The following is a 12,526-nucleotide window of genomic DNA, read 5'->3' as shown; positions in this document are numbered from 1 at the left end:
ATATCTCAATTGATACTATTTATAGATATATTTTTAATAAATTAATATAAAATTATGTATGATATATTATGTTTAGTATTACCAAAATAAATTATATAAAACTTTGTATTTTTTAATATGTGTGAAAACTTTAAAATTCAAAATGGTATAGAGAGAGGATAATTTTATACCATTATTAGATAAGTGAATAATATAGAGTGATTTGGTTGGTGTTCTCTTTAACAAAATCAAAAAAAAAAAATCAGGAAGCCGACATGTACAAGGCCCGAGGAAGAGAAGGGACACAGCTGTGGTGCAAAGAGTCGGTGCAAGACCACGTCATCTACTCATTTTCACACTGGGGAATGGTTCTTTTGTTCATTTTTATAAGAAGAGAAAAAACAAAATAACTCTGAACTCTTTGGAGATGAAAGATGTCATTGTCAAAAGAAACATCAAATGTAAATTCCACAAAACGCGTACCTTTTTCTTGAGTTGTGGACTGAAGAATGGTAGTAGACTAGCTAGCCAGCCAGCTGCTTCCATCTAACCTAGTGGACCAGGGCTATATGCATGGAACCATGACGTGTCCGATGTGTATAGAGATGCTGAGCTGGCACACACTCCCTTCTTCACTATATATTCACAAACTCCGTCCTCACTTCTCTTGTCTATCTATCATTCATATTACTACTAAGTTTTGTTGCATCTTTCTCTCTTTAGTATTAAAGCAAACCACAAACAAAAATGGGAAGCTGCTTTCTCTTCTTCGTCGTTTTACTATTATCGTCTTCCGTTGACGCCTGCGACCGATGTCTCCAACGCTCTAAGGCTGCTTATTTCTCCTCTGCCTCTGCTCTCTCCTGTATTCACTCATCCCTTCACTCTCTCTTATTGTTAAATAATTATTTTCTCATCCCTGTCTTTCTTCTACTCTTTTTTTTAGCGGGAGCTTGCTCCTATGGTTCTATGGCTACGAGTTTCTTCGCCGGTCACATAGCCGCTGCCGTGCCTTCAATATACAAAGACGGCGCCGGCTGCGGAGCTTGCTTCCAGGTCAGATGCAACAACCCTTCTCTTTGCAGCACCAGAGGAACCACGGTGATGGTCACCGACCTGAACATGAGCAACCAAACAGATCTTATCCTCAGCAGCAGAGCCTTCAGGGCCATGGCTAAGCCGGTTATTGGCGCCGACAGAGATCTTCTTAGACAAGGCGTTGTGGACATTCAATACCAGAGGTTCCAAACAAAACCCTTAGTTTTATTTCATTTAAATTAATATTTTTGCTTTAGTAGTAATATAATAACAAATATATTTTGAAAACAGAGTCCCTTGCGACTACGGAAACAAGAAGATGATGAATGTGAGAGTTGAAGAATCAAGCAAGAAGCCAAACTACTTGGCGATAAAGCTCTTATACCAAGGAGGCCAAACCGAAGTCGTAGCCATCGACATTGCTCAGGTTGGTTCTTCCCATTGGAGTTACATGACCAGAAGCCACGGAGCCGTCTGGGTCACTGACAAAGTACCAACCGGACCTCTTCAGTTCAGATTCGTGGTGACTGCTGGCTTCGACGGCAAAATGCTCTGGTCCCAGCGAGTTCTTCCGGCCAACTGGGAAGCTGGCAAGATCTACGACGCCGGCGTTCAGATCACCGACATTGCTCAGGAAGGTTGTGATCCATGCGACGATCACATCTGGAACTGATTTTTTTTTTTTTTTTACATAGCCTCATGTGTAATCAGCTATTCACTATTATTTGATTTTAACTGCAATCAATGTTAATTTATTAAAAACAAAAGAGAACTAAAGAAAGATTAAAAGATGGATATACATATACATGTATGTACAAAAGAGGTCTATATATATATGTACACAGGACCACCTTTCTTTCTACTTGTAACCCTTCAAATGACATTACATTTTGTGTTTTGGAAAAGAATGTTTGTTTCTTTGCATAAAGAGCACAAAAGAAAAAAAGAAAGGGAGAAAAGATTAGTCAGAAGATCTCATCATGGTCAACTTCTGGTTGATGATTCAAACTCGCTTCTAGTGGCCATGGGGACATTGCCAATGTCTGAGTACTCCCATGGCCATGAGTCTTGCTCGTCCTCTTTTAGTTTTTCATTGTCCTTCTTCTTCTTCTTTTGACAAATGCAGGAGGTCGGGTTCTCATGGAACTCTCCTTCTCCTGCTTTCATTTCATCTGGCTCCCCCATGAACCCTGTTTGGTATTTCCGGACCTTGGTTGAGAATTCATCCCATGTCATGTTGTGTCTGTTTGTGAAGATTTTATGGAGTTTCTTGGCGTTTGGACGGATGGTTACTTTATGTCCCATGTATCTTCTGCTCATATATATATATATATTTTTTTGTGAAAATTATAAAACAAGAGAGTGTGAAAAAATGTGATGTCAAGTATGCATGCATACCTTCTTCCGGCTAAGATTCTAGCCATGTTGCCGTTGTTGTTGGTGACAAATGCGTCGCTCTCATCACACACGATGAAGTCAAGAGCAGCCATGCGTGATGAGAAGCGTGCAAACGGAGCTAGCTCTTTCTTAGAAGTCAATGTCTCTTTTGTATGGATATTTGGAAACAGAGCTCTTAATGGTGCTAGTGTAGCATCCCCTCCGTATACCTCGCCTGATGCAACGTACAAGTGAACTTCTCTGCCAAAGCCTAAGCCCCTGAGCATCAGACCGATCTCCTCTGGAGTCAGGGGACATCTCCCGTGCTCCCGTACCTTGTCAGGGTTTGCCGCCTACACATTACATTGCAAATTAATTTAGTGTTGAATTGATGAAAGAGTTATTATACATATGGAAAGCAACTCATCCTCACGTGTAAAGTTTTCCACCTTCTTCTCATAGCTCCGAGTTCAAGTCTCTCTTTCTGACCTCCCCCATAATAGCATCCGGAGAAGGCCAGCATATCAGGTTCGAACCTAGAACAAACATGCCGCATCTGATTAGCTATATTCATTTTTTTTCTTTTTTTTTAAAGAGTTCTTTATTTGTGGTACCTGAGATGAAGGGCAACAAAGTGTTTGGATTTGGTTCTCATCCGGTCAACCAGAGTTTGGCCCATCTTGTTGATAGTCTCCGTATATCTCACCGCATGGTAGTTCACTCTACACCTCAGCTTCTGTAGCTCTGAATCCAGCTGGTTGGCCAGCCTGTAATCGAATTTAGAGAGTTGTACAACCTGCAATATCAGAGTTGATCATGAGCATACTCATAATAATATCAAAGAGGGCCAACTTTTGGAGTAGAAAACTGACTGACATGCTTCTTCTTAAGAAGGGGCAAAACACGCTGCAGGTAGCAAGAGGGTGTGCACTTCCTGGGAACACGAATGGACTGTAGGCCAATGAGTCTTGACTCTTCTCCTTTAGGAAGCTCCTTGATGATCTTGACATCTTTGGAGAGATGCGTAATGAACCAATCAACGTCAAATATTTCTTCGAAGTTGCTGCACCAAAAGAAGTTATGTGTTAGAAAAAAGCAAGAAATTCAATCTCCTTCAAATGCAGGAGAATAATATATATATATATATATATAGAGAGAGAGAGAGAGAGAGAGAGAGGAGGACCTGGTGTCCTTCCAGTATGAATTTTGGTCCAGTTTAGGGATCACAAGAGTGGCATTTAGGATGTAAGCCGCAACCACAGCGTCTATTATCTGAGTTAGATCCCCCCACCACCCAAAAAAAAAGAAAGTCAGAGAAACAAATCGGCTCTCCAAGCAGGTAGTATATAATATAATATGTGAAACTCACCCCTGTTCGCTGTTGGTTTAACCCTCCGCTCGTAGCGATCAGTAGATATCGATCTGTTTGACTCGTCTTATCCAAAACTGCCACCCATTCCAATAAGCATCAGCTGATTAAAACAGAGGAATTTTTTTTAAGGGTGCCTAACATACCTTGAAAGGTGTCACTGGCATTGCTGCAGCCATAGTAGGAGTTGGACAATTTCGAGCTCCATAAGTGCCGATCCGATCTTCCTCCATTTTCCTGAGATTACCAAAATAATGATATCATGTGTTTAGTTAAAAAAAAAAGAGAAGGTATTCGGTAATGTATCAATGCTAAGAGCTTTTAACGTACGGGTACGAGAAGCTTGGGTTCCACGGCAATTTGATTCTTCCTCTGAAAACAAAACAGAGAAATGAAATTTCTGAAGATGGATTTTCATATTAAGTTGTTGAAATGAATGAATGTAAACGTACGCCTGGTGGTGAGCGATGGATCACAGGAGGGAAGGAAAAGGAGAAGAGGAGGAGGAGGAGGAGACAGCCGGAGAAGGCAGAGACCAGAGGGAATAAACGGTGACGGCGGCGAAGGAGTAGCAGTAACTGGTGTCGGATTCCGGCCATAGCCAGTTTTTTCTTGTCAGGTTCGGTGCCATAATTCTCCCTTTTCTTCATCTTCAAATTTAAAGACGCCATTAATTGTGTAAGACACAGGAGAAGGAGAAAGAGAGAGAGAGGGAGGGAGGGAGGCTACAAAGAATAAGAAGAAAACAAGAGAAATGGAAAGGAGAGTGTGCAAAATGAGGAGGCCGAGGATGAACAAGAGGTCATTTTTTTCTACAGAAATGACGTTGCTAAGGCAGAGCAAAAGTTGGTTGCCGAGAAACTATGAGACGAACTCCAAACTAATCTCCAACAAATAAACACTCAATATTTTTTTTTAACTCTTTATTCGTATGTGTTTTAGCAACTTACCGAATCTCCCGCTTTGTTCTGTCTGTAAGTTGTATCATTACTTTTTTTTAATTAGTTAGCTGTTTGATGATCTCATTACATTCTTATCTCCTAATCTATTCCAGTTGAAATTGTCTTACTTTTTTCTATTCCAAAATTAGACTTATCTTCTAAATTTTTCTTTTGTTTTTAAAAGCCAACTAGTTCAAAATTTATAAGTTAAATACAGAAAATATAATATTAGAAAACTGTGTTTACGTGCAGGCATGTAATGATTAAATAGGCATGTAATGATTAAATAAAAACCGAAAAGAAGAATTCATTGTGGATGGAATATAACAGCATTTGAATAAAATCAAGTTATTGTCTATAGTAACAATAATAAAAAGCAATGGAATTGTACCTGCATGCATGAGGAGAGACTCACGCAATGGAAAGTCGCCAAAACAGAAACCATCGGAAAATGATTTTAAGTGTGTTTGTTTTGATGAATAGATAGTCTATTCTATTTAAATAGATTGATTAAAAAAATCATCTTATAAAAATATTTTATTAGATTAATTCACTAATAATTTTTATCTTATTAAAACATGAATATTATTTAGAAATAATTTATTTCTCAATGATATGTACAAAAAATGTCACTCACTATTTAATTAGTATACCTAGAACTCTTAAAAACAATAAGTATATCATTCAATTTTGAGACCATCCAAATAAATTACTGTTAATATATCTTCTATTAATGGTTCTATAACTTAATCATATCCATAAATTATTTTCAATTTAATTTAATCATATTTATCATATTTTCTGGTTTAAATGATTTTGACACCTTACCATCAGTTCAATCTTTCATGGCAACCATATTAGAACTATGAAATGTTTTATAAAATATTCAATCTGTCTATAATCTTTTATCCACAAGCAACTGGATTTAGTTTTTGAAACAGTTTTACTACCGATTTATTTCATTATATATTTTTCATTTTTTATTCAGAAAAAACGTTCTGATGGATATTTAAATATGGATTTCAAAATAGATTAACTTCAATTTATTAAGACACTAGGAGGCTTTTCAAAAAAAAAACTGCAAACCATGAAAGAAGTTCTCTAAAGTGGAAAGATGAACAAAAAAACATTCAGATTGTTAATATAGTTAACAAATAATAAAGATAAGGTCCAATATGATTGGAACGTGAGATCACTAATTCCAAACTAACAAATTGTTACAAGATCGATTATAAATTTATACTTATATATATTAGCTTATTTATTTGGCTAACTAATCAAAACAACATACATAAATCACTATTGTTTAATTAGTAATACGTTTTTGATATATTATGTAGATATATTTTGTTATAGAAATCAATGCCACTGTGGAGACAGCTGTGAATCAGTATGAAAAGGAAATTCTGAAATTGAGAACCAAGGGTTGGGACACAACGAGGATATTCAATTGTGGAAAGGAATTAGAAACAATTTTAACCAAAGTTTCAGCACTAGCCAGACGTGGCGAATTTTGAAAGTATCTAGTCTTATAGTTCTCAGCTGTTTGGTATCAGGGAATTTGGTTCTTGGCTGCGACCCCAAAATTCTTTGTGATAGCTTGGCTTGCCATCCGAGATAGACTAGCCACATGGGAGCGAGTCTTGAGATGGAACCCGTAAGCAGATGCGACATGTGTGCTTTGCAATGGCACAATGAAGAAGAGAGCTCACTTATTCTTTTGATACTTTTATCAAGAAGAGATATGACAGAAGTTAACCGGGAAGCTGGTTGCTGTGAGATACACAACTATCTGAACTGAGCTACTTGATTTGGTGATGGACAAGACAAGAGATAACACAATATTATTTCTTACTTAATATACTTTTCAAGCTGTTATATATGGAGAGAGATGAACAATAGGAGATATGGCGAAATTCCACAAAGTGCAACTCAAATTGTCAAGCACATTGACAAGCCGGTCCGGAACCGGATTGATTCACTCTATGGTAGTGTGGTTTGCTATTTGATGATTTTGTTAAGTTATGAAGGTTTATTCTTCTGTTTGGAATAAGAAATCATGCCTCATGTTATGTATCTTCAACTCTGTACATAAAAATATATATTAAATATTTAACGGCTTCTTGGTGATCTGCAAAACACCTGAGCTTTAATGTAGAATGGTCTCTCTCCTTGAATGAATGTTAATCTTTTGTGATCCATCTACGGCCCCTGACTTCAAATCCACTATAAGCTTGATCACTACTGCTCTCTCCCCCGCTTTCGGCGCTGGTGTAACCTGATTTGCGGCGGTGCTTTTTGGTCCTAGTAACTCCGCTGTCACTAAAACTCCCATTTAAAAGCGGATCATCGATCCCGCGAATCACTCGCCGACTAGATGATGATGACATGCAAGAGTCATCCTTAACTCTTCTCTTGTCCTTGTCGTGTTTCTTTATGTTCTGAGAGATCTTGTGCAGTTTCTCATTAAACTTTGTGATGCTCTTCTCCATAGGCTCGACTGCTTGAGTCACTGTGAACCTCACGTCTTTAACAATCTACAACATAACATATAGATATAGCCTAAGCTCTTCATCATTTTTTATTTGCATGTGAAAGAAATGAGGAAAACTCACGTATTCACCACCACCAACGAAAACATCTCTCATGCTTTCTTTGATGGTCATACCACTTCTGATATCAACGTTAGGATGTGGAAGACGGACTTTTGTTCGTCTCTCACTGTCCCTAATCTCATCGGGATCAATAGGGCAGTCCACGGATGCATAGTCCCCGAGAACTGAAACAGATCCAGTAAAGCGATCTCCCAGTAGACCGTAAGGTTTTGCTGGGAATACATACAGGTGAACAACCGAAGCAATACCCATCTGCGTTAGACCAACACAGACTTTGAGATAGAAAAACAGAGTGGAATTTGTTTGAGCACAAATGATATTTATTTGCAGGAATGTTGGTACAAGAAGGAGATGTAGGTGGTACCTCAATGCAAATGATGAAATCTTGAACACTAGTCTTGAGCTGCAAGCTATGTGCAATGGAACTTTTGAACAAACCGAGGGAAGAGAGAAGAGCAATGGCAACACCTTGCCACCAAGTCATAAACACGATGGACTTGAAGGTTAGAAACTTGGCAAGTGGATTTATGTGGGAAAGCTCATCTTTTGTTGCACCATAGAACTGAACCAGACAGTATAATGCCCATGACTGACTAAAATTTAGAACAACTGCCAAGTAAGGGTACCTACAGAAGAAATCACAGGCAAAACGGAAACATTATTTTTTTTGTTTTGTTTCTTCATTGTTATAGCAATGTGGTTATCAGAAAAAAGAAAAAAAGGCATGGACGTACCCACAACTCCATTTAAACTCTCCTTCACAGTACACACCGAAGGCTTCAAGAATGAGGGCAGTGAGAGCAGTGAGAGACTTTATAATCATCTGCCAAAGAAAGGAATAGTATTTAGTTGGACCTCAAAGAGACAAGACATGTAGGAGGATGGGGGAAACATACATACATATTGAACAATACCAAACTTAACAACTTGATAGAACCAGTGACTGAGCCTCCAGGGTTTTAAGAAAAGATTCATAGGAAAAGGATGTTTAATACTTCCCTTATCATCATTGTGATGATCTAGTAAGAGGGGAGTCTTAAAGCTCTTGCGGCCTTGTCGTTGCATAAACTCAATGGTCCTATCTTCCCCACCTGGTAAAAGAAAAAAAAAGAGAAGTTTGGAATGACAAAAAAAAAAGGATAAAAGAAGAAAGGAAAGGGGGGAGTGAGAGTAATAATACCTAAGCAGGCAACAAGGTAGCGACCAAAACAGTACATGGCAAAGGATTCATAGCAGTCACGTAGAATGCCACAATCAACGCTGATGGATGGGTTCACAAGTGATGCAAACTGTTGTTGAATCGTTTTAGATTAGATTAGATTAGCTTTAGCTTAGCTTAAGTAAGAAGACATAAAAAAAAATGTAAAAAGACATATCTGACTCACAGACTCAATAGAATAGAAAGGGACCATGAGGATGACTCCGATCAAAAACATTTGCTCCTGAAAACAAACAAAAAACAAATGAAAAGAAAAGATGATATAACAAAAAAAAGGAAAGAGAAGAAGTGTCAAAACCTCAGGGTTCTTGTAAGTAGAGAGGTGATCGAAGACAAGATACATGGAAAGGGAGAGGGTGAGGATCAAAAAAGCACCAGCCATCAAGCTTGCCCAAGCGGGAGCCGAGTAAGAAAGGAGCCTTGTTGTTGCTGATGATATCTCCATCACCAAGCCTTCAACTCCCACCCATACCATATGGATGGATGGAAGCAAGATGCGAGCTTTTTTAATGTAAAAGTCCTTAATCCTACCTTTTTACACCCAAACAAAAAAAAAGATAAAACCATATTAGAATCGAATCCAATCGAATTGAATTGAGCTGAATAGATCCCCGCCCTGTAATTTGATCAAATGATCGGAGAAAAGCGAGACTACACCCACCTAATGGCGAAAGGCAATCAACAAGCGAAGGAATTGATCAGAGCTCGGGGATGATGATGACGATGACGATGACGATGAGAGAAGACAAAAGGAGGTATTTTGGACGACATGGTCAAAAACGGCACGCATTGCTACCCTTTAAATATACTAAAACGGCAAGCAATACTGATACGATACTCTCAACCCATCCATTTCTGTTTTTTTGTCTTTTTTTCTTTTTGCAACTCAACTCAACTCTTTTTTTTTTTTTGACATCAAATAAGAAGCTCAACTCAACTCTTTCATGTTTTGTTTTGCTCTTTCCTCCAGACAAGAGGAGGAGACAAATTAACACCTCATGGCTAATTGGTTAGTCTAATTGGTTTGCTTAAAGACCAACATGATTGTGATTAATGTTCTTGGGGGATGGATCCCTCTCACTAAACTTGTTGTGAGATATTTTTGCTTAAGGAAGGACCCCTCCAATTTAGAACAAAAATGGACCTTGTGCCATATTTTTTTTTCATTAATGGATTTATAAACAGGACCTTAGTTTATCTCTAAATTGGTAAAGAAAACTAAATAAAAAATGTAGGACCTAGTGCATTTGCACCTCTCGCACAGCCCTAGAGCCAGGCACTGCTCCAAACCAAATGTACTTTTTGGCTTTGGTTATAATCGGCAATTAATCTTTTGCATGCATGTGCTTACCTCTAAAAAGTAAGTTACCATGGACTAGGGTAGGGCCAAGACAAATATCATCTCTAGGCTAGCCATGCATTGTTGAGAGAGTTAGTAAAAAAGTATCTAATCAAATTCTTCTTGTTGGGGTTTCATTCAGGTCATGATTATGTACCTACTACTTCATCAAGACTATGTTCCTCACAAAATCATAATCTAGCGCCTTCAAAGAAAGCTAGAATACATATAGAGAGAGGGCTTAGCCAACCAGAGCCAGGAGTTTACAAGATGCCAACAACCAATTAATACATGTGTAAGATCAAACGGAATATGCAAAAACAACAACAAAAAAATCAAAGCAAGGAAGAGACAGATATTCTGACGGCGGTCTCTTTATAAAGAGAGGACTTGTAGATTTGAATGCACTCCTCAAGATCAGCGTCGCCAGTCAACAGAACCCATTCATCATCATCGTCCATATACTTGAGCCTGAAGTTACTTGTCACATCCATCCCAAACCGCTTTGCGATCTCTCTTCTGAGGTCTCCAATTCCCCAGTGGTGTTTCAGGCTCATTCTCATCTTGGATTCACCAAACATAGCATTCACTTTTATTCCATCCTCCTTTGCGGATGGCAATGGGGGTAGGGATGACGTCACACGTTCTGCCCTCTGCTCATCCTTCCTCAGGCTGCTAAGTTGAAGTTGAGACGGTTTGTGGAAGCAGCCACCCACTAGTTGTTTCTCTTCGGAGGAGCAACATGTGCTTGAGCCTGATGATGAAGATGAGGAAGGGTGCGGTGACTTGTTGTGGACACTTTTGGTAGGATCAAGCAAAGGCAAAGGCAAAGAAGAAGAAGACTGAAGTTGAGGGAAGCTTGAGTAGAAGGAGGCAAGATGGTGAGAGCCTTGAACTCCTTGAACAGAGTCCATCACCACCTTCAGTTTCCGTAGAGAATGTCCCACTTTCTTTATCTTCCTCGATGGCCACCTTGCGATTCCGTGTTGTCTGCAGATCCTCTTCAAGGTCGTCGGACATACTAAACCAATAATAATAAATACTATTTAAAAACATCATCATCATCATCGTTTCATATGTATATATATATATATATATAGAGAGAGAGAGAGAGAGGAATGAGGCATACGTACCACCAATGTTTTTAGCAGCGTCCTTGAGGCTGCCAGCAAAGTGTTGTTTGAGAATATCCAAAGTGATATCCTTTTCACCCCTTGTTTTCCGCTTTCTGCTTCCCAAAGAAAAAGACAAAGAAGGTTCCCTCACTTCCCCACTCCAAGAGACAGACACATGTTTTCCCTTACCCTTGTGGGACATGCACGGTGACTCCTCTATTGTCAGGGCCGTGTGTGTGTCCGTGAATTCTTCTGCGAGCTGGTCGTCTACCATCAGATTAGGTGATCTCTGGAAGCGTAGTATGAGTTGGGAGGCTAGGGAATCAAGGATCAGCCTCTGATTAATAAGACTGTCTCTGGGGAAGAAGAACTCGAGAACAAATTGGACGGTGCGGCGGCTGCATCTGGTCAGGAGAGGGATGGCAAGAGCAGCGTGGAGGTCGAACATCTTGGCGTAGTGGGAGAGTGGGTAGCTGTAGCTGAGGATGGCCACATCTTTTGCGAAATACTGTTTCTTGGTGGCAAAGGCAGTTCCAGCGATTCCTTCCTTGGCAAGAAGATGGTGCTCTGAGCAGGCGGACAGGAAGCTGCGGCTCTTCTGGTCAGAGGCGTAACAAGCAGAGACTATAGCTGAAAGGCACGAGCCTTGTTGGTGTCCCCACGTAATAGCTAGGGGTAGTCCATATGAGATGCAGATGCCTTTGAGAATCGAGGCCACCTCTCGGTGAAGGTCGTCGGTGTGGGGCTGTGCAAGTGGAAAGGACATCAATTAAAGAGAGTGCTAAGTAAGAAACGTAAACTTTTTTAAGAGACAGACCTTGAGAGAGGTTGGGACGATGGAGGTTTCTGAACTCCGGAGATCAAAGGCCTGCCAAGAATTAATTCTGTGATTGTGTGAGTAAATTGAAGTGTGTTTATATATTTAAAAAGCAAACGAATGTTAACCATTGAAGCTCTTCAAAGGTTGCTTACGTCAACATAACAAATAATATTAATGCATTTAAGACATTGGGAGCGAGTCAATGCTGAGCAGTGTTCCAACAGTGCAGTGACAAGAATATTGCCAAGTTACTTATAAAAAAAAAAAAAGAATATTGCCAAGTTATAACTACATGTATATGAAAAGAAGCTGGAAGGGATCACAAACTGGAAACTAAAGGTGGTGACGAGAGAAGCCAATAAAGGGTCGTCACTCATTGCTCAAAATGTCAACAAGTATGGACTGATAAATTCTTATGTGCTAGAGGGCATCCATCTTGGTTGTTTGAATTCTTTGTGAATGAAAGTCTAGGTCTCTGATTGTGGTCTTAGTTGAAGATCGTTGGGAAGAGCTGAGATAACAATGAAACGGTGAAATGAGTTTAGGACAGAAGTGTGAAGGCCTCTGTTTTATAGTGCTCTGTTTTGTAATTCTCTCTTGCTCTGTTTTTTGGGTGGGCTGATCTGGGTAGTTGCAGGAAGCTCCCTTTTTGTAAGGAGGTTTTGGCTTTATTGCCTTTTATATATAATGAATCCATCTTGATGGAAAAAAAAA

At 39.3% G+C, this 12,526-nt stretch overlaps 4 protein-coding genes across 4 annotated transcripts; 1 reads left to right on the top strand and 3 right to left on the bottom strand.

Annotated features, from left to right (window-relative positions):
- The first annotated feature begins 640 nt into the window (after positions 1-640).
- Positions 641-1,814, top strand: LOC130505311 (expansin-like A2). The gene is made up of 3 exons (XM_056999916.1): positions 641-844; positions 926-1,220; positions 1,309-1,814. Exons 1-3 carry the CDS (start codon positions 727-729, stop codon positions 1,688-1,690), a joined length of 795 nt encoding a protein of 264 aa, XP_056855896.1. The 5' UTR covers positions 641-726; the 3' UTR covers positions 1,691-1,814.
- Positions 1,815-1,895: 81 nt separating this feature from the next.
- On the bottom strand, positions 1,896-4,638 carry LOC130505310 (protein ROOT HAIR SPECIFIC 17-like). Its single transcript, XM_056999915.1, has 10 exons — positions 4,216-4,638; positions 4,094-4,135; positions 3,910-4,000; positions 3,764-3,840; positions 3,578-3,666; positions 3,271-3,457; positions 3,009-3,190; positions 2,828-2,930; positions 2,416-2,747; positions 1,896-2,329 (listed from the first exon to the last, which is right to left on the bottom strand). Exons 1-10 carry the CDS (start codon positions 4,432-4,434, stop codon positions 2,002-2,004), a joined length of 1,650 nt encoding a protein of 549 aa, XP_056855895.1. The 5' UTR covers positions 4,435-4,638; the 3' UTR covers positions 1,896-2,001.
- Positions 4,639-6,698: 2,060 nt separating this feature from the next.
- Positions 6,699-9,312, bottom strand: LOC130505309 (protein LAZ1-like). Its single transcript, XM_056999914.1, has 9 exons — positions 9,200-9,312; positions 8,837-9,069; positions 8,705-8,761; positions 8,500-8,608; positions 8,220-8,410; positions 8,054-8,142; positions 7,684-7,945; positions 7,320-7,571; positions 6,699-7,241 (listed from the first exon to the last, which is right to left on the bottom strand). The coding sequence occupies exons 2-9, from the start codon at positions 9,011-9,013 to the stop codon at positions 6,888-6,890; spliced, it is 1,491 nt and encodes a 496-aa protein (XP_056855894.1). The 5' UTR covers positions 9,014-9,069; positions 9,200-9,312; the 3' UTR covers positions 6,699-6,887.
- Positions 9,313-10,066: 754 nt separating this feature from the next.
- LOC130505312 (protein NLP3-like) lies at positions 10,067-11,876 on the bottom strand (the record flags this gene model as incomplete). Its single annotated transcript, XM_056999917.1, has 3 exons — positions 10,067-10,898; positions 11,011-11,737; positions 11,810-11,876. Coding segments are annotated over 3 exons (1,480 nt in total), but the record flags the coding sequence as incomplete, so codon positions are not given.
- Positions 11,877-12,526: the final 650 nt, after the last annotated feature.

Source organism: Raphanus sativus, unplaced genomic scaffold, assembly GCF_000801105.2.
Source record: "Raphanus sativus cultivar WK10039 unplaced genomic scaffold, ASM80110v3 Scaffold2164, whole genome shotgun sequence".
Taxonomy (NCBI): Eukaryota; Viridiplantae; Streptophyta; class Magnoliopsida; order Brassicales; family Brassicaceae; genus Raphanus; species Raphanus sativus.
Note: the sequence above shows the minus strand (reverse complement) of the source record. Positions and strands in the feature narration are given on the sequence as shown.

Bases quoted from the DNA above. Each gene is read 5' to 3' on its own strand.
- LOC130505311 (XM_056999916.1), top strand. From the start codon at position 727: ATGGGAAGCTGCTTTCTCTTCTTCGTCGTTTTACTATTATCGTCTTCC. The intron at 845-925 runs GTATTCACTCAT...TCTTTTTTTTAG, and splicing joins CTCTGCCTCTGCTCTCTCCT to CGGGAGCTTGCTCCTATGGT. The intron at 1,221-1,308 runs GTTCCAAACAAA...TTTTGAAAACAG, and splicing joins GTGGACATTCAATACCAGAG to AGTCCCTTGCGACTACGGAA.
- LOC130505310 (XM_056999915.1), bottom strand. From the start codon at position 4,434: ATGGCGTCTTTAAATTTGAAGATGAAGAAAAGGGAGAATTATGGCACC. The intron at 4,136-4,215 runs GTACGTTTACAT...TTTTGTTTTCAG, and splicing joins TCCATCGCTCACCACCAGGC to AGGAAGAATCAAATTGCCGT. The intron at 2,330-2,415 runs GTATGCATGCAT...ATATATGAGCAG, and splicing joins AGAATCTTAGCCGGAAGAAG to AAGATACATGGGACATAAAG.
- LOC130505309 (XM_056999914.1), bottom strand. From the start codon at position 9,013: ATGGTATGGGTGGGAGTTGAAGGCTTGGTGATGGAGATATCATCAGCA. The intron at 8,143-8,219 runs GTATGTATGTTT...TTTCTTTGGCAG, and splicing joins AGTTTGGTATTGTTCAATAT to ATGATTATAAAGTCTCTCAC. The intron at 7,242-7,319 runs GTGAGTTTTCCT...GTTATGTTGTAG, and splicing joins TCGTTGGTGGTGGTGAATAC to ATTGTTAAAGACGTGAGGTT.